The sequence below is a fragment of the Vipera berus genome (genome assembly GCF_964194415.1).
Source record: "Vipera berus genome assembly, chromosome: Z".
Classification (NCBI taxonomy): domain Eukaryota; kingdom Metazoa; phylum Chordata; class Lepidosauria; order Squamata; family Viperidae; genus Vipera; species Vipera berus.
In genome coordinates this window covers 47,298,807-47,318,377 of record NC_138205.1, presented here as the reverse complement: position 1 = coordinate 47,318,377, position 19,571 = coordinate 47,298,807, and the positions used below count along the sequence as shown (strand labels likewise).

Sequence of the window (19,571 nt, the reverse complement as noted above, 5' to 3'; positions counted from 1 at the left end):
TTTGCTACTATTTTGTCTATGAAAGACAAGGCAGACATAAGAAAAAATTATTGCAACAAAATCGTTTATTAATTGAGAGACTGAAGTCAGTACAATATTTGTTTTCATAACATGAAACATCAATGTCAAAACTCAACCCATCTTTTGCAGTGGCTACTATAGCATAGTGGTATGAATTTGCTGCCATCTGCAGTTTATTTTGGCAGCATGGAATGTCATATCAATGATCAAAATTGTTCCCTATATTTTCTCTTGCAATCTCAATCAATTCCTCTCATCATCTAAAAGGCAATTTATGTGGTTTGATTATACTTTTTAAGCGCACCAGGATTTCTAAACGCTGGAAGAACACAAATATCTGTGTACCTAGCGAAGGGCAGATTAATAAATTTTATCCAGACATTATACAGTTTATGTTCATGCTATATTTTTAAAACCCAAGATCTCCTGAGCCACATAATAACATGCTAATTTAATAAGTTACTCACATTCAATAAAAAGATATTAAAAGATATTAAGACAAAAGCAATTGTTCAACAGTGCTAAAGTATGCAGAAGCAAACAAAGGAAACAAAATATACATTAAACAATTTCAAACCAAACTGGCTAAAGTGTAACCGTAAAGAAAGTGCATTTCAGAACTTCTTGATACCCTTAAAGTAAACCAAGGGTATTAAAAATAATACTCATTATTTTAGTTGCAGCACAACTGTAAGGACACAGATTACATAAATGTAATTTTTGCTTACATTTAAATACTTTGAAACAGGCAACGCTTTATTGATATTATTTAAAATAATAGGTACAAATGATTTCAGAACTTCTTTTTATGTTCCCTAACATGCATGGTTGGATAATAACTTTATGACAGTATCACTAATTTGAGAAAATCAATTAATTTTGGTACTTAAGCTTAGAATAAGATTTCAAATTCATAAATACATCTTCCTTTAAATATTTTCATTTTTTTAAATTTTCATACCGGGTATGTTTAGCTTTGTTTTCTTTCTGTTTCCAAGTACTCATTGTCTAAATGAAACCCTTTTTCTTTTCACAATCAAAGCTTGTCTCACTAGACTGCGCAAACGATAATATGTGACAGTAATTCAGTTCATTATTTGAAAGTAATATTGTAATCTAAAAGAATTTTTATTATACAACCAAACTCTCACTGTGTGTACTTACACTGTAGAATGGATTTAGAAGTTTAAAATGTACTGATTTATTGAACCCAATACAATAGTTCAACCTCATTAATATACTGATTCCTACAGCTCTTAACATAGACATTGTGGCTTATGTTAACTGATACTTATCAGCTGCTGGATTCACATAAGCCAACTTTAGTTTCTTGTATTTATTTTTAATTTGGACAGAATGTTTAAACATATATTTACCGTTTTTAGTATACTGCTATATGTGTTTGTGTTTTGCCTTTGCTTTTCAATGCTTTTTTGTATCTCCCCTTTGAATCATAGGATTGCCACTATTTATCTGATCATACAATTTATCTTGAGATGTTACGAGCTCTTGTAGAACCTTTTCCATTTCAGCCGGTACAGATGTATAGGTTGTTTTAGGCAATGTCATCTGAAGAGCACACCACAGTGTAGTACGAGCTTTACGTGTTGCTATGCACATCTCTTTAATAGCCAATGCAAGAGCAAAGACATCTACAAGATGAGAAAAAATAGAAAATATAAATTCTTATGAACTACTCAAAATCATTACTAAGATACAAACCCACACCAATATCTGCTATTCATTTCAGCAATACTGCATTATTTTTACACTACTGTGGGAGAAAAATATTATATCTGAATCATACAGACCTGGTAACTATAATATTACCTATTCCTATCAAAAAGGAACATGAAAGGAATTCCCATTTGAGAAATCCTGACATTGCTTTGACAATGTAATAAGAGTAAAAATTATCTATATAGTTTTCCCATTTTTAATGGAATATATTTCTAACTAAAGTGTACAATAACTAATCTGAAGTGGGCAAGAGTGCTTTGAATCTGATGCGGGCAGTCTCTTTATATCTGTTGGCACCCCAGGTACAGAGAGTGCACCCATGCCAGATATGAAGTATTTTGTCCTGCTTTCAATCCAGTGCTGCACACTCATTTCTAAGTTTAATAATTATGCGGGCTAGAGAGAAGCTCCCTGAGAAGATGGGGGCTCTAGCACGAGTCCGAAAGCTCGGAAGAAAAAAACCTCTAGTGCTGGCAACCGACCCACATTGGATCCTGCAACATTATCCTGAAACACATATATTTGCTTTCATTCATAACTATCTTCCATTTTATTAATCAATACAGAATATGCCAATAACCATGGTTTCAAAGGAAGAGTAAAAAAATACAAGAATTATAATTCTATCTTTGAAAAGGTACATAATATAATATCTCACCCTTTTTTATTATTACGGCAAGCGTACTTGCACTCTATTTTGATCTTTTTAAATATTTTTATAAAGTTTATTATTAAATAAACTTTTTCCTTTCAGTAATAAATATTAAGAGCTAACAAGTTTTTGTTAAAAAATATGCAAAGATAGAATACTTTAATAAGTGTACCTTTTTTGCTCAGTTAATTAAGATATGCAAGAAGCACATCACAGTAATATTGGAGGACTTAACTATCCTAATATCAATTGGAAGGCAAACTGTCCCTAGTTAGAGATCAAATAGATTCTAGACAAAACTTTGTCTCCCAAAATGTAGAGAAAAGAACTAGAGCAGGGGTCCCCAATCTGTGGGTTGTGGGACGGTAGTGGGCCGTGGCCTTCTGGACACCAGGCCACGGGACAGGCTGGCCAGTATGCGCACATCTGCATGCAAACCCTCACGCTAGTGCCACGGCTGTGGCGTGCAAAAACAGGCCGTGCCATGGGGCGCAAAAATGGGTTGCCGCTGCACCACAGGGTGCGAAAATGGGCCACTGTGGCGTACAAAAACAGGCTGACACATACTGCAAGGCGCAAAAATGGACAACACACCATGGGGCGTGGAAACAAGGCGCTGCGCCCCACAAGAATGGGGCAGGGCTAGCGAGTATCACAGGTGTTAGCCCTGCCCCATTTGTGGATCACGTGTGCTTATGGCCCAAACTGCACGCACGCATGTAAAATGCTTCTCCCTCCCTTTTCCTCTGGTCTGCCAACCGACAAAGGTTGGTGACCTCTGAACTACAAGGTCAGCTTTACTGGACTTGGTCTGCCAACCGACAAAGGTTGGTGACCTCTGAACTACAAGGTCAGCTATACTGGACTTAATTCTTACTAACAGAGTTGAAAAGATAGAAGAGATTGAAGTTGTGGGACCTTTGGAGGAAAGTACCATGTCCTTTTGGAATTCAGTATAATATAATATAATAGGGGTGACATGATAGCAGTGTTCCAATATTTCATGGGTTGCCACAAAGAAGAGGGAGTCAACCTATTCTCCAAAACACCTGAAGGCAGGACAAGAAGAAACAGATGGAAACTAATCAAAGAGAGAACCAACCTAGAACTAAGGAGAAATTTCCTGACAGTTAGAACAATTAATCAGTGGAACAGCCTGCTTCCAAAAGTTGTTAAGAGACTGGAATAGGGTCTCCTGTCTGAGCAGGGGGTTGGACTAGATGACCTCCAAGATCCATTCCAACTTTATTATTATTATTATTATTATTATTATTATTATTATTATTATTATTATTATTATTATTATTATTATTATTATTATTATTATTAAACACAAGCAATAGAACAAAATCAAACTAGTGTCTTAGACTTTAATAGAGCTGATTTCAACCAACTTAGAATTTGGGAAGAATTCCATGGATGAAAATCTTAAAGGAAAAAACAACTCAAGAAGCTTGAGAAATCAGAAAAAGATGAGATTATAAAACCCAGTCCACCATAATACCACTGAAAAGAAAAGTAAGAGATACAAGAAGAAATTAGCATAGTTGCATAAAGAACTCTCTGTTAAACTTGAAGACAAGAAGGACAAGTATAAAAAATGGAAAGAGGGACCCATAACTAAGCAGAATACCAGGATATAGCCTGAAACTGCAAAAGTAAAGTCAGAAAAGCTGAGGCTCAGAATGAGCTAAGACTTGTAATAAATGTCAAAAATAATTTTTTAAAATTCTTTCAACATGCAAAAAATAAAAAAGTCAAGGAAACAATCAGTCCACTAATAGAACATTGAAGAAGTATCAGAGGACTAGAAAAGAACTGATGTGATTCCCATCTTTAGGAAAGATAATCAAACAACAAATCTGTGAACACCTAGAAGCAAACAAAGCTATTACTAAAAACCAATACGTTTTGTCAAAACAGATCATGCCCAAATTTTTATTGCATTTAGACAAAGTGGCTAAATTAATGGACCAGTGAAATGTTGTGAACATAATACTTACCAGCTGGCTATGTAACTGGCTGACAAACTGTACTCACCATGTAGCACTTAATGGAACTAGATCTATATGGAGGGAAATATGCAGTGGGGTACCCTAAGGTTCTGTCCTAGGCCTAATACTCTTCAACACCTTCACAGTTGATTTAAATGAGGGAATAGAAGAACTCATAAAATTTGCAGACAACACCAAGTAAGGGGGAATAGAAAAACACTTTAGAAGATAAACTCAAGATCCAGGAAGATCTTGAACAGTGGGCGCTATCCAACAAAATGCAATTTGGCAATGAGAAAACTAAAGTTTTAGACTTAGGCAAGAAACCCCAAATACAGAGGTGCAGAATAAGTGGTACCTGACTCAACAACAGTAATTGTGAGATGTATCTAAGAGTCCTAGTGGACAATCATTTAAGTATGAGCTAGCAGTATGCTGCTGCCAAAAAACCAATGTAGTCCTAGACTGCATTAACAAAAATTACTTTAAGTTCACAGGAAGTATTAATATCGTTATATACTGCCTTAGTAAGATCACAGTTAGAATACTGTGCCCAGTTCTGGTCACCACAATACAAAAAAGATATTGAGATTGTAGAAAAAGTGCAGAGATGAACCAAGATGATTAGGGATCTGAAGACTAAAACATATGATGAACAGATAGGGTTGACATCATAGCAGTCTTCCAATATTTGAGGGACTGTTACAAAGAAGGGGACATGTCTTGCCCTCAGGTGCTTCGGAGAATAGCAAGAAGTAATATACTGAAACTTGTCAAAGAGAGATTCAAACAGAAAATAATGAGAAATTTCCGGACAGTTAGAAAAATTATCCAGTGGAATAGCTTGCCTTCAGAAGTTATGGGCGTTCCATCACTGGAGGTTTTTAAGAAGGGATTGGACAGCTACTTCTCCAAAATGATATAGGGTCTCCTGTTTTGGCAGGGATTGAACTAGAAAGCCTCCAAGGTCCCTTCCAACTCTATTATTATGTATTACCTCTGTCATCTTGACACCGGGGGCCTCCTTGTCTTTGCCGATGTGAAGCATTGACAATTTCGTCCTTTCTGCGGGACTGTACAACATGTATTGCTTCCAAGTGCTTATCAAGAGCAGTACAGATATTAGCATGAAGGGGAGAACTTCGAAGCCGCTCCATCTTCCCCAGCAGAGTCACAACCTATGAATATTAATAGAAAACAGTTTAAACTCCATCATAATTGACTTCTGTCAAGAGACATTTAACCCTTTCTCAAAAATATTGAAAAGAAAAAATATTATTGAAGGCCCCACTATAAAACTATGAAATTTCTTTTTAAATATTTCAAAGAATTACATTTCTGCGAATCCAAGGCAACTGTCCTATTTGTGTTTGCTAAAGTATCCCCATGCCATTTTTTTTGTTGTTTTATCCCATTTATATCCCGCCCTTCTCTGAAGACTCAGGGCAGCTTACAATCTAAGAAGCACAAATCAATGTGCTTAGCAATAGCCTTCATTCTATGTATATGCCTGCTTATACACTACTCTGAATTTAAGAGTTTCAAAACATTTTGTTTTTGAAAATTATATTTATAGAACAATATTTCAGGGGTTGTTTTTTTACTGATAACTACAATAATTGGATCATGATAAAGTTACCTGTACCTGCGGGACCACTTACTCCAGCCAGTATCAGCCCAACCCATTAGATCTATTAGGAATAATTGTTAAAAATTCTTCACTTCTGGGAGGTTGGGGGAGGGACAAGCTGAAGCAAGATGTCACTGCTCTATAACAGCATAGAAATTGTGGAATAACTTCCACAAAGTAATTGCCTACCTTTTCTTTGCTTTTTAAAAACAGTGAAAATCAAACTGATTCAGAAGGCTTTGCCCAATTTGATGTTGCCATTTTTTTATTGTCTATTTTTATGGTATTGCTGTGGTTATTGCTTAATGTATTTATTGCTATTGTTTCTACTTATCACTGTCAGTTTTTAGATTTTTTTCACGAATGTTCTAAAAGTATTTTTTTAATTCTATGTCCTCTGCCAAGACAAGTCATATTGTGTAACTTGTTTCACTTATTTATCTCCTTGAACTGTTCTTCAGATCTTAATAAACTTCAGATTAATGATATGAAGATAATTGTAGAATTAAAATATGCAAGCAAATACTTTTCCTCAGTGTTTGAAGGTACTTACTCCTTTTTTTAACGTGGTGATGTTCCCTTCCCAACACATGCCTGCTTCTACTTTCATCACTAACCCAAGAGCACAAGCAGGAGAAAAACCAGTAAGAGGGAGCAGGAATGCCAGCTTATAGCAAGAAAGGTTGATGGAAACTGCATTCAGTCCTCCTTCCTTAGAACTGACAGGACTGAAGATGAAACAAACTGTGTCCAACATCAAATGAATTATATAAAATTGTTTTGTGCAGTCATGTCTATTAGGAGTGAGGTAGAGGAGCAAGGCATAAAAAGTTAAAGAAACATTTCACTGCATGTAAAGGTCAATCTTTCTGTTTAGCAGAATGTTTGCGCTCATTTGGGGAAAGTAACAAAGCTGATAAAATATGAGATCTGAAATTTAAATAACTCACTCTGGCTTGCTCTCGTAACTGATCCACAATTAAACGGTCAACTCTGGATGGATTTGATGTCAGTCTTGGGATAGGAGTGTTATTAGTGCTAGATACCTTCTTCCCAGGGTAATTCTTGGCAAGAGCAGATTCAGTCTGAAAAGCAGAATAACTAATGTCACATTAAGACTATAAAATAGTTATTTGCATCCACTTCACGGATGCATATAGTGATATCAGCTCCAAACATAACTGCTGGATTCCAACTGTTAAATGTGTGTGTGGGGTGTGTGTGTGTGTGTGTGTGTAATATATATTCCCTAGCAGAAGTTTACAGTTCAAAATTTCAGTCATACAATCTTAGAAGAGAATAACTTGTTAAATTTAATAATAGAATAAAAAACATTAAAATTTTGATATTGGTCAGACGTAAAGTTTCTTTCTGGTTGGCATGGAGGAAGTACAAAATTATGTAACCTGTAATTATATAACCATGTATGTTGACTCAGCCTTCCTTTCCTTTGAGATGTAAAATGAGAACCCAGATTGTTGGGGGCAATGTGCTGACTCTTTAAAACCACTTAAGAGAGGATTGTAAAGCACTGTGGAGTGGTGTATAAGTCTAAGTGCTATAGCTGTTGCTATATATTCTACTTTTCTACAGCCAAACTTAAATTAAAAATGTATATGATAGCATTAGTAAGACAAAAAGTTATTATTTTATCATTAGTATCTGATAAACCTAGTTGAAGCTGAAATAGTGCTTAACCTTAGATAGCTCCTTTATATCAAATTAGAAGGAACCTTCAGATTAAATGTGATACCAGACTGGCATGTGAGTAAGAACAGATCTGTGGCAAACTGCATCTACTAAAGTTGCTTTTTAAATAAGTTAGTATGAAATAATAACATATTATTTAATGAAAGTATATCCAGAAAGTTGCCATGCATATTTCCAACAAGAAGACATAAGAAGAAAATACAGTTAAGGTGACAGTCTTGTCAAAGTGCATGGGCAACAAGGGAAAGTTTAGAAAATTTGCTATCATAGGATCTGCAATTTAATATCTTTAAACTAATTAGCCAGAAAAGGGCTAGCTGCTTTCTTTCCTAGACAACTGGAATTAAATGGCACAAAAATGGAATCAGTAAGACAAAATAAGGATATATATTTAATATTCATTTTAATATCTTGCTAAAATGTGTAAGAATTTATAAACAGAAAGGGGAATCAGCTTGGAGATTCTTTTGGTCAAATTAATGATTATTTACCTGTACTACAGAAATGGGCCTGGAAGATATCAGAGATTCAGTGGGAGGTCTTGAGAATAATATTTATTTGTTTATTTGTTAAAATTTATTTGCTGCCTATACTTAGGCAGCTTACAATAATCAGTAAAATTCCTGATCAAAATACCATCTGTGCATCACAAGAGGATAAGAAGTACATTTCCATTCAGGAAGCGCTTGTGGATGGTATGGATCTGACACCTTATCAATATTCTTTCTAGAGATTAAAAAAACCCTAATGTATTCTAGGTATGTTTTTTTAATGATAGACATAACGGAGATCACATACAGCATACATTGGAATATAAACCTTAATTCAAACCTGCACTCGAACTAAGAAGGATGATTAATGGATTCTCCAGGTATGAGTAAAGTCTTTTAGAGACTTAGTTACTATGGGTTATCCAGATCTCAATCTGGGATCTCCCCTGAGAGATCCAGATGGCCCAGATGCTGTTAAGATTTTGTAAGGATCTGAAGACTTAGCTCTTTTTCCAGGCTTTGGAGCAAAATAGCTAGATGAGCAACATTGATGTGGTGATGTGCTTTTGTTTTGGGGATTATTGTTTAATTGGGACATCGTGAGTTTGCACTTTTGTGATATTTTTAAAACTTTGTATAACACCCATTGTTTGAGATGGACAGCTATACAAATTGTTTAAACAGGTACATAAATAAAATATAGAAAACACCTTTGGGGCCCACGGCAAATAAAAAAATAAGGCTTAGAACTCAAGATGATTGTTTTAATAAGAAAATCAGAGAAATGTTTCTGCCACTATTATGGGAAAGTATCTTAAATCTCTGACAGATCAAAGGAAGATACAAAGTCCCAAAATGAAATCCTTATTTGATTGTAAACTCATTTCATCCAGAATGGACTTCTCCCTTTGGAAGATAACAAAGAAAAGAGGCTCTGGAAATATTAAGTATCTTAAAATTCAACTAACAAATTATTCAATTTCTTGAAATCAAGAAAAGGATTGGAGTCCACACATCGACTTATGACCACAACTGAGCCCATAATTTCTGTTGCTAAGTGAGACATTTGTTAAGTCAGTTTATTTTTTATTTTATTTTATTTATTAATGGGACTTATATCCCGCACTATCTCCCGAAGGACTCAGGGCGGCTAACAACAATAACATATAATAAGTACAGAAATTAAGATAAAATTAAAATTAAAGTCATCTGTGCAATAAATTAAAATTAAAAATAAATTAAAAATTGTAAACATAATTAAAATGCCTGTTAGTCCAGGTCAGCCAGGTGGAAAAGGAGTGTTTTGAGGCCGCGGCGAAAGGACTGGAGATCTTGGGCCATCTGAAGCTCAGGGGGGAGCTGGTTCCATAGGACTGGCGCTCCCACAGAGAAGGCCCTTCCCCTGGGGTTCGCCAGCCGACATTGTCTAGCAGATGGTACTCTGAGGAGGCCTTCTCTGTGTGAGCGTACTGGGCGATGGGAATTCGTTCCCGGTAGCAGATGGTCCTGCAAGTATCCCGGGCCTAAGCCATGTAGGGCTTTAAAGGTAAGTACCAGCACCTTAAATCTCACCCGGAGGGCAACCGGTAACCAATGCAGCTCATGGAACAGAGGTGTTATATGGGAGTATCGGGGAGCTCCCATCACTACCCGTGCAGCCGCATTCTGCACCAGCTGAAGCCTCCGGGTGGTTTTCAAGGGCAGCCCCATGTAGAGAGCAAGTTATGCTCCATTTTATGACTTTTCTTGCCACATTTGTTAAATGAATCGTGGCAGTTGTTAAGTTAGTCACACGGTTAAGTGAATCTGGTTTCCTCACTGACTTTGCTTCTCAGAGACATGACCCCAGGACACTGCCATAAATATAAGTCAGTTACCAAGCATCTGAATTTTGTCCATATGACCATAGGGATGCTGTTATGGTCTTAAATGTAAAAAATGGTCATAAATCACTTTTTTCAGTGGCATTGTAACTTTGAAGAGTCACTAAACTGTTGTAAGTCAAGGACTATCTCTATATATGTATTCTGATATCAGATATCAAATACCATGAGTATCATGACATACCCAGCAACAGAACATGTTTGCATAGAAATAAGCATGGAGATTATCTTGATCTTTATAATTTGCGTTCTACCCACAAGAAAGAAATCTAGAAGAGGACGTTAATGAAGCCAAAACTGCTGTTTTATGGACTTTCTTAGAGTTTAATATATTTGAAAAGAACAGTTACAGAAGCATCTACTAGGTCCACTTATGTAATACAATATACAGATAGTGTTTGACTTATCACAACAATTGGGATCAGAATTTCAGCCATTAGGCCAGGGGTCGGCAACCGGAAAAAGGAAAAGAGCCACTCAGAACCGGTTCCGTCACAAACACAAAAAAGTGGGAGCCGCAAAATGTGCGCGCGCGTGCATGCACGCATGCGCATGCGCAAAACAAGGCAAAACGTGCACCAGCCCTGCCCCCATCCACCTCCAGTATGGATGGCTCTGCCAAAAGAAAAGCAGCCAAAGCAAGCCTCCCATTGAGAGAATGGGGCGGCGGAGGCTTGCAGAACGGCGGATCGAGCCTCTGCCGGCAGACACGCTTGCAGAATGGCTGTGCGCGCTTCATCCCCTTCCCTCTCGTTGCCGGGGCTGTGCGCGCTTCCCCCCTTCCCTCTCGTCGCCGGGGCTGTGCGCGCTTCCCCCCCTTTCCCTCTCGTCGCCGGGGCTGTGCGCGCTTCCCCCCCTTCCCTCTCGTCGCCGGGGCTTGCAAAACGGCGGATCCAGCCTCTGCCGGCAGACACGCTTGCAGAATGGCGTATTGAGCCTCTGCTGGCGGCAGAGGCTTGCAGAGCACAGATCCAGCCTCTGCCACCGGCAGAGGCTCGATCCGCCGTTCTGCAAGCCTCCGCTGCCGGCAGAGGCTGGATCTGCCATTTTGCAAGCCTCCGCCGCCCCATTCTCTCAATGGGAGGCTTGCTTCGGCTGCTTTTCTTTTGGCAGAGCCATCCATACTGGAGGTGGATGGGGGCAGGGTTGGTGCACGTTTTGCCTCTCTCGCCCGGTGGAGAAAAGGGGACAGCGGGAGCCTCTGGGTGCCCAAGCCACGTCGGAGGGTCTCCAACCTGTGTGTGTGTGTGTGGCGGGGGGGGGGAAAATCAAATTGGATCTTTTTATTGATGTATCGTACTTTTATTCGGTATTAGGTTTTTATGGATCAATTATGAACACTCGGGGTCCCTCTGCGACTTACAGGCGGAATATCTAAATTCAGAGCCGTCCTCTCCGGCTGCGGTGGCCCGGGGGAGGGCAGCGTGGGGCTGTAGGTACTCAAGATAGTTGGGGGGGATCCAACCTGCCACGGGGGGTGGGAGTGGGACTTTAGTCACGGACGGCAAGAGGAACCTTCGGAAGGGGAAGCGGGAACGAAGAGAAGATGAGGGTGGAGTGATCGGGGAGCCGGTAACTCAAGTTCCCCGAGTGGCTTTCAGCACTGGAGAAAATGCAAAATCGCTCGAGACCAAACTCGAAGGAATCAGCTGCCGGTGGGAGCGAGGCGATCCGTGCAGTCCCGTGACAGCCAGTCGGGCAAGCAACGCGAAGAGCAGCAGGGCTTTATTTTTGCACCGTGGAGCTCCCCCTCTCCCTCCCCCCAAACTCCCCCTCCCTCCCCCTCCCTCCCCCTCCCCCCCACTTTCCAGAGCTGAATACAGGGTATTAACCGGAGGCTTGCAGAACGGCGGATCTAGCCTCCGACAGAGTGGGAGAGGAGGGGGAGGGAGGGGGAGTTTGGGGGGAGGGAGAGGGTGACGAGAGGGAAGGGGGGAAGCGCGCACAGCCCCGGCGATGAGAGGGAAGGGGGGGAAGCGCGCACAGCCCCGGTGACGAGGGAAGGGGGGAAGCGCGCACAGCCCCGGCGATGAGAGGGAAGGGAGGGAAGCGCGCACAGCCCCGGTGACGAGGGAAGGGGGGGAAGTGCGCACAGCCCCGGTGACGAGAGGGAAGGGGGAAAGCGCGCACAGCCCTGGTGACGAGAGGGAAGGGGGGGAAGCGCGCACAGCCCCGGTGACGAGAGGGAAGGGGGGGGGGAAGCGCGCACAGCCCCGGCGACGAGGGAAAGGGGGGAAGCACACACAGCCCCGGCAACGAGAGGGAAGGGGGGGAAGCACGCACAGCCCCGGTGACGAGAGGGAAGGGGGGGGAAGCGCGCACAGCCCCGGCGACGAGAGGGAAGGGGGGGAAGCGCGCACAGCCCCGGTGACGAGGGAAGGGGGGAAGCGCGCACAGCCCTGGTGACGAGGGAAGGGGGGGAAGCGTGCACAGCCCCGGTGACGAGAGGGAAGGGGGGGAAGCGCGCACAGCCCCGGCGACGAGAGGGAAGGGGGGGAAAGCGCGCACAGCCCCGGTGACGAGAGGGAAGGGGGGAAGCGCGCACAGCCCCGGCAACGAGAGGGAAGGGGGGGGAAGCACGCACAGCCCCGGTGACGAGAGGGAAGGGGGGGAAGCGCGCACAGCCCCGGCGACGAGGGAAGGGGGGGAAGCGCGCACAGCCCCGGCAACGAGAGGGAAGGGGGGGCGGAAAGGAAGCAGATCTACTCACGTTTTAGTTCTCCCGTCTCTTCCTCCACTCTGCCAAGTGCAGTAAAAAAACAAAGAGGTTTGTGGGTAGCCCACAAACGGTTTGTAGACGGTCCCACAAACCAACCAATCAATTTAAACTTTTCAAGTTTTTTTGTGAGAAGTTTAAATTGATTAAGTTTTTTTAGTGCCACTTTTTTTTTTCACAGGGAGGAGGCCTGGGAGCCGCATGGGACAGCTCGAAGAGCCGCATGGGACGGCTCGAAGAGCCGCATGCGGCTCCGGAGCCGCGGGTTGCCGACCTGTGCATTAGGCAATACAGTCATTAAGCAATTCGATCATCATGTAACTGGACTCAATTTTACAACCATTTTTATCATGGTTGTTAATCAAATCACCATGATTTGATCAAAGTCATGTCATTATGTCAATCAAATGGTCATTATATGAATTTGGCTTCACCCATTGATTTTACTTGTTAGACGTTGGTTGGGAAGATCGTAAATCATTACCATAAGACTTCAAGGTGCTGCAACCATTGTATAGTCCTCATGACCAATCACTTAGAAATTGTTCAGTTACACTGACCTCCCAAAAGATATTTATGACCTGGTTCCAAAGTTTTAAGAGCTGTCCTACCCCAATCATGTGACCACATTTCAGGTGCTTAGCAACTGGTCCACATTTACCACTATTTGCAGCATCCATATGTCACATGATTGTGATTTATGTTTTTGCCAGGATATATTTCTGGTTTTCAGCAAAATCACAACAAAACAAACAAGTGCCATTGTAATTTCAGTCACTAAATGAATTGTTGTAAGCAGGGCTTTTTTTCTCATAGAACGCTCAGAACGGTGTTCCGGCACCTTTTTCTTGTAAAAAAAAAAGCTCTCTCTATTGGCTTTCAAAAGCCTATTGCAGGGATAGGCAAACTTGGCTCTTTTTTATGACTCGTGGACTTCAACTCCCAGAAATCCTGAGCCAGCCACGCTGAGGGGAAAGAGAGAAGTTTCCAAGTTGAGCCACGCTGGCTCAGGAATTCTGGGAGTTGAAGTCCTTGAGTCATAAAAGAGCCAAGATTGCCTACCCTGCACTAGAGGACATTTAAATTATTTATAAGGTTACTTCTTTAAGAACTAAACTTTTAGAATCTAAAACAGCTAATTCAAAAAAGCCAACAGGAAAGAACCTCACATTTTTCATCTGCTTCTGTCTTTTGGAAGGTAAAATTAGTAACAAAATAATCTATTTCCTATGTTAACATCTCTGCAATGAAATCAATAAATTTAACAAGAAAGAAATGAGAAACATTTTTCTCAATGTAATATGTCTAATTTAGTTGATGCTAGAAAAAATAGTATCTTTTGTAAATAATCTTGAAAATTATTTTGAATCTATAACCATCTATTACAACTAAACCACTTTAAATTAAACAATTCTTAAGAATGAAATATTCTTAATTTGGACTTTACTTTTACTGTTTGGACTGTTGTGTGTTTTGAAAAATAGATTATTTAGAATCTAGTTATGTTGCACTTCAGTCTTTAAATAATTAAGCTAATATACATAACAATATATGATGTTTTCCATGGTGAGCTTAACATCAATAACAACATTAAAAAGGCTAAAATAATTTCTGGTGGTATTATCTGTACATTAAAAAAATTTAGTCACAATCTTTCACTTTTCACATTCTGGACAAGCAGTGATCATGTATCCTAGCAAAAGATGTTACATATGTGCATAAGCGTAGTCAGTAGCATATGCCTTTTTAAAAATATCAAACATGCAAAGAAACAAAAATAAGTCCAAAATATCTGTATTACATCCAGAAATGCCAACTTTGCAACCAATATTTCTCATCCATAACTATGGCACCCTAAGGATACCTGCATACATGCAAATGCTTCTCTGGGATCAGTAACGCAGCAGGGATTGCTTTTTCCTTCCAGTAACAAATTGCTGGGAAATACCAAACATGGCACTGAGAATTCCAATGTTTGTTACAAATTTTTCTGGGTGTGGTTGGAAAGAGGTCTAGAAATGCCAGCACAAATACATTACACTTGCTGAACGTGCACACGCACCTAATTACAATCTTCAATTATTTATTTATTTATTTATTTATTTTAATTCCATTTATATCCCGCCCTTCTCCGAACACTCAGGGCGGCTTACAAGCTTAGCAGTAGCCTTCATTCTATGTATATGCCTGCTTATTAGGGCTTTCATACACCCCCCAAGCAGCATTATTACAAAGTCAGCTTATTGCCCCCAACAATTTTACCTACCTCGGAAGGATGGAAGGCTGAGTCAACCTTGAGCCTGGTGGGACTCGAACCTGCACTAATTGCAGGCAGCTGGTGTTACTTAGGGAGGCATTAGCCCACTGCTCCACCAAGGCTTATATGTGATATATCTAAAATGAGATGGGCTGTCACAATTGCAACTCGCAAACCGTTCCGTTTTACGGCAAAACAATCCAGGACAAGCTGATTAGCAGAGGTTAGAGAGGACTCATTAACATAATTTTTGGGAAGGAAAGAAACAGAAGGAGTTTAACGTCTTCCAGTTGATGTTATATTATGTTAATATTATAGAAAAGCAAAAAGTTGAGATTCAATGTTAATGCCTCCTTCTACTCCTGTAACAGAGGAAGTCAGAAGTCAGTGCCTTTTCTTTTTCCCTTCTCCCCTCACTTTTCCCTTTTAATCTCACCCTTTGCTCGCAACACCCCCCCGCTCACTTTGCTCACTAAAGCCTCCAGTCGCTCTCACTCACTCCTCCATCTCTTTCAAAGGCCTCTTGCTCACTTGCTCACTTACTGCCCCATTGCTTCCAAACGCCATTTGCTCGTTCACTCACTCACTTACTGCCCCGTCACTTCCAAATGCCATTTGCTTGTTCACACACTCACTTATTGCCCTGACACTTCCAAATGCCATTTGCTCATTCACTCACTTGCCTCATCGCTTCCAAATGCCACTTGCTCGCTCACTCACTTACTGCATTTGGAAGCGACGGGGCAGTAAGTGAACGAGTGCCGGTGCCGGAGGCCATCTGCTATTTGGCGCCAGAGACCACTGCCACAAGGAACACAGCTCTGGGTCAGGGTTCGGAGCAGCTCCGGGTGGGGACTCAGCATGGGCCACGGTGTGGCAACTGCGGGGAGGGGAATCCCCACAGCATGTGGCTCCGAGCCGCAGGGGTGCAAAGGACGGGCAGCGACGCCGTAGCAACACACCAGCATCACTCCCAGTGATAGCACTTCTGAGTTCTGGCACCTTTTTTTTTAGAAAAAAAGCACTGGTTGTAAGTCAAAGACTACCTGTAGTAGGAGAGTAAATTGATAGTGCATCTTTGCCATCTGTAGGTAATCTTCAACTGGCAATAATTTGTTTAGTAAGCATTCAGAGTTACAACAGTGCTGAAAAACTGACTTAAAACCATTTTTCACACTTACAACTATTGCAGCATCCCCTGGATCCCTTGATTTGGATGCTTGGCAACTGGCATGTATTTATGACTGTTGCAATATCACGTAGTCATGTGACCACCTTTTGTGACTTTCTAACAAGCAAAGTCAATGGGGAAGCCAGATTCACTTAATAATCGTGTTATTATTAATTTAACAAATGCAGTGATTCACTTAACAACTGTAGCAAGAAAGGTCATAAAATGGGGGTAAACTCACTTAATACCTGTTTCACTTAGCAACGGAAATTTTAGGCTCAATTGTTGTAAGTTGAAAACTACCTGTATTGTATTTTTGTTCCCCTCTATGGGATTCCTTTAGTGATGGCCTGATGGCTTATAGGTAGTCCTCAACTTAAAACAGTTCAGTGACTATTCATAGTTACAAGAGCACTGAAAAAACTGACAATACTTTTTGACACTTATGACCATTGCAGAATCCCCATGGTGACATGATCAAAATTCAGATACTTGGCAACTGACTCACTCTTGACAGTTGCAGTGGCCCAGGGTCATGTGATCACCTTTTGCGACCTTCTAACAAACAAAGTCAATGGAGAAGCCAGATTCACTTAGCAACCATGTTACTAACTTAACTACTGCAGTATACACTTAAGAACTGTGGCAAGAAAGGTTTAAAATGGGGCAAAATTCACTTAACAAATGTCTCGTTTAGCAACAGAAATTTTGGGCTCAATTAAGGTCGTAAGTCAAGAACTATCTGTATTCAATTTTTGGATGAAAGCAGTACTTGGGTTCTCAAGTGTAATACTTTATTCTTCCATATAAAAATAAGATGCTACTTTCATTTTACGAGGAAAAGAGATAAATTTTGGAGTACCACTGTTGGGAAATCTAACACATGACCAAAAATAAGCCCACTGAATTCAATTGGATTAATACTAGAGAAAACGTATACATGACTGCTGCTCCTTTTCTTCTATTAAGGTAGCTATTAATAATTAATTTTTTCCATTGTTTTATATCTTGGGGTCTGGGTTTTTTAGACAGTAGAATATGGATATTTGGAACTTCTATTTCTTGTAGAAATAATAGTTTAAGAAGAAACTTAAAAATAAGACATATTATTTGTAATAACTATTCTACTCTGCGTTAAGTTTCTTACCTTTTTCCTTTCTTTTTCTAGAGCTCTCCACTGTTCATAACATTCTTCCAATCTAATATGAAGCTCACTGGCTGATCCACTGCGAGTTTTCACTGGTCTTTGAAATCCAAATGTTGGCATGAAGCCGGTGAAAGAATTGTCTCCATACATCATATCATTAAAATATGGGTAAAAATGGCTTAAATCCTCATAGGAAAACAAATCATAGGAATCCATCAAAGGAATAACTGACGGTCCAAAAGCATGGTTGGATTTCAAAGGAAATCTATTTGAATTTAGCTGTTGGGCATTTGGGCTATGTCTCAAATCACCCATCATATTTGAGAAACAAGAAACCTGGTTGCGATTTACACGGTTACTGACAATATTACTATCTCCACTTCCTTGTCTATGACTATTTAAGTGGCTTTGAGTCTCCAATATATCTTGGTAAGAATTTTGAGATAATCCATCTAAATGTTTTTGGCCTTCCTCAACCTCATAATGTCCAGTCTGTGGTTTAACTTGAAAATTGTGCTTGTTCACATTTTCAATAATCCCATATTGCTGTGAATAGTTATCACAAAAACCATTTGGTGGCTTAATTTTTTTGTCAATAATGCACTCAAAAATGCTTTCTTCTACTTTACTTAATCCTTCTGTATGACTGGAAGAAGAAACTCTGTCTGCAGCACCACCATCTTTGAAATCAAAATTTGAAAATACTGTAGGTGCTTCTTGGCGGTATTTCTGAAGCAACAAATTATTATTTAAAGTTACATTGGTTGATGATAGCTGAGAAAAATCGTAAGAATGATTGGAACCTTTTGAACCTGTAGATAAATTACCCAATTTTATCAAGGTGCTTTGATTCCGAATAGGGAGAGATGAACTGTTTTTAGCTTGCATATTTATCCATGTTGGTCTCAGATTTGTGCTTGGTGAAGTAGTTACCGGGTTTGTTGCTAAAATATTCAGTGATTTGAAATAATCTGAATTTTCTGTAACGTTTGCAAAATCACCACTGCCTGGAACAGTTATATGAGATTTCAGGGTAAAATCCGACTTTAAACCAAAATCAGGGCTAAATGAATTTTCATTCACAAACTGTTTTTCTGATATGAGTCCTGTAGTCTTTTGAAATGTAAAACTTTGCTGTTCTGAAGATATATCTTCCATTTTCTTTTGAACAACTTGTTTGTTTTGAAAAATTTTACTATAATTATCTGTATCTAACATTGGTAGCTCAGGTGTTCCACTTGGTAATTTTTTACTTTCTTGAACACCATAATTTATGTTTTTATTTTGTTTTACTTTATTAAGATGAGAATAATCCAGGTATCTATAATAATCAGCACTTTCACCATACCTATTAAATTGTGAAAGAAACATTTCAGCTTTCTTTTGATGTTGTGAATCATGTCCCTTAGGACCCATTTTATCTCTTCCATAAGTGTAGGTATCTGCTCCTGATTCTTTTATTGCTTCTAAAAAATTGCTTTGTGGGGTAAAACATGTTTTCACATATGGATAGTCTTGAAATTGTGATGGCTTTGCATTCTCATTGGACTGAACATTGTAACAGCTGAGATTATCATTCCTGGAAGGAAACAGCCATTGCTCATCAAGGTCTATATTAGTAAGCTCATGGTAAAGGTCATCCACCTTCTGCTGCGAAGTTACATTACCAGTGTGCAGATACTGTTTTTCAGAAACTGGTAATTCTCCACCATAAAAAGCCTGTTGAGGAATGACTCCATCTATTGCTCTTTTTGTTTCAGACAACAAGTCAGGGTGGTCTGTAAATCGAGTAGTGCTCACAGGCCATACAGATTTTAAACTGGAGGCACATGCTCTAGAAGAATGAAACATAAATAGTTTTGGCAATTCCTTACTAGGTTTTAAACGTTATGCTTTTAGTTTTGATGTGTCCTATAATTAATGTATTCAGAGAGCTATTAAAGGCTATTACTATTATAGTCTTAGAACAACATATATATATTAAAAATAAAAATAAATATTAAAAAGGTAGGAATGCTGCTAATATGAGGAGGTTGCAAGTAACCTACATATATCTTATTTAAGGAATAAATTCAAGAACATAGATTTTTGAAATAGATCCAATATACTATTCAAGACTTACTAAAAGCTGAAAAAATACTTAAAAATTTTAATTTTCA

At 39.7% G+C, this 19,571-nt stretch overlaps 1 protein-coding gene across 4 annotated transcripts in view; it reads right to left on the bottom strand.

Annotated features, from left to right (window-relative positions):
- Positions 1-68: 68 nt before the first annotated feature.
- The window catches only part of MEIOC (meiosis specific with coiled-coil domain), a 28,105-nt gene continuing 8,602 nt past the window's right edge, over positions 69-19,571 (bottom strand). For all 4 annotated transcript variants that reach the window (XM_081342985.1, XM_081342983.1, XM_081342982.1 and 1 more), the window contains exons 5-8: positions 17,413-19,246; positions 6,988-7,122; positions 5,405-5,585; positions 69-1,673 (exon numbers count right to left, since the gene is read on the bottom strand). In XM_081342985.1, coding sequence (XP_081199111.1) covers positions 1,444-1,673; positions 5,405-5,585; positions 6,988-7,122; positions 17,413-19,246 — 2,380 coding nt within the window. In that variant the 3' untranslated portion in view covers positions 69-1,443. The remainder of the gene's footprint in view (positions 1,674-5,404; positions 5,586-6,987; positions 7,123-17,412; positions 19,247-19,571) is intronic.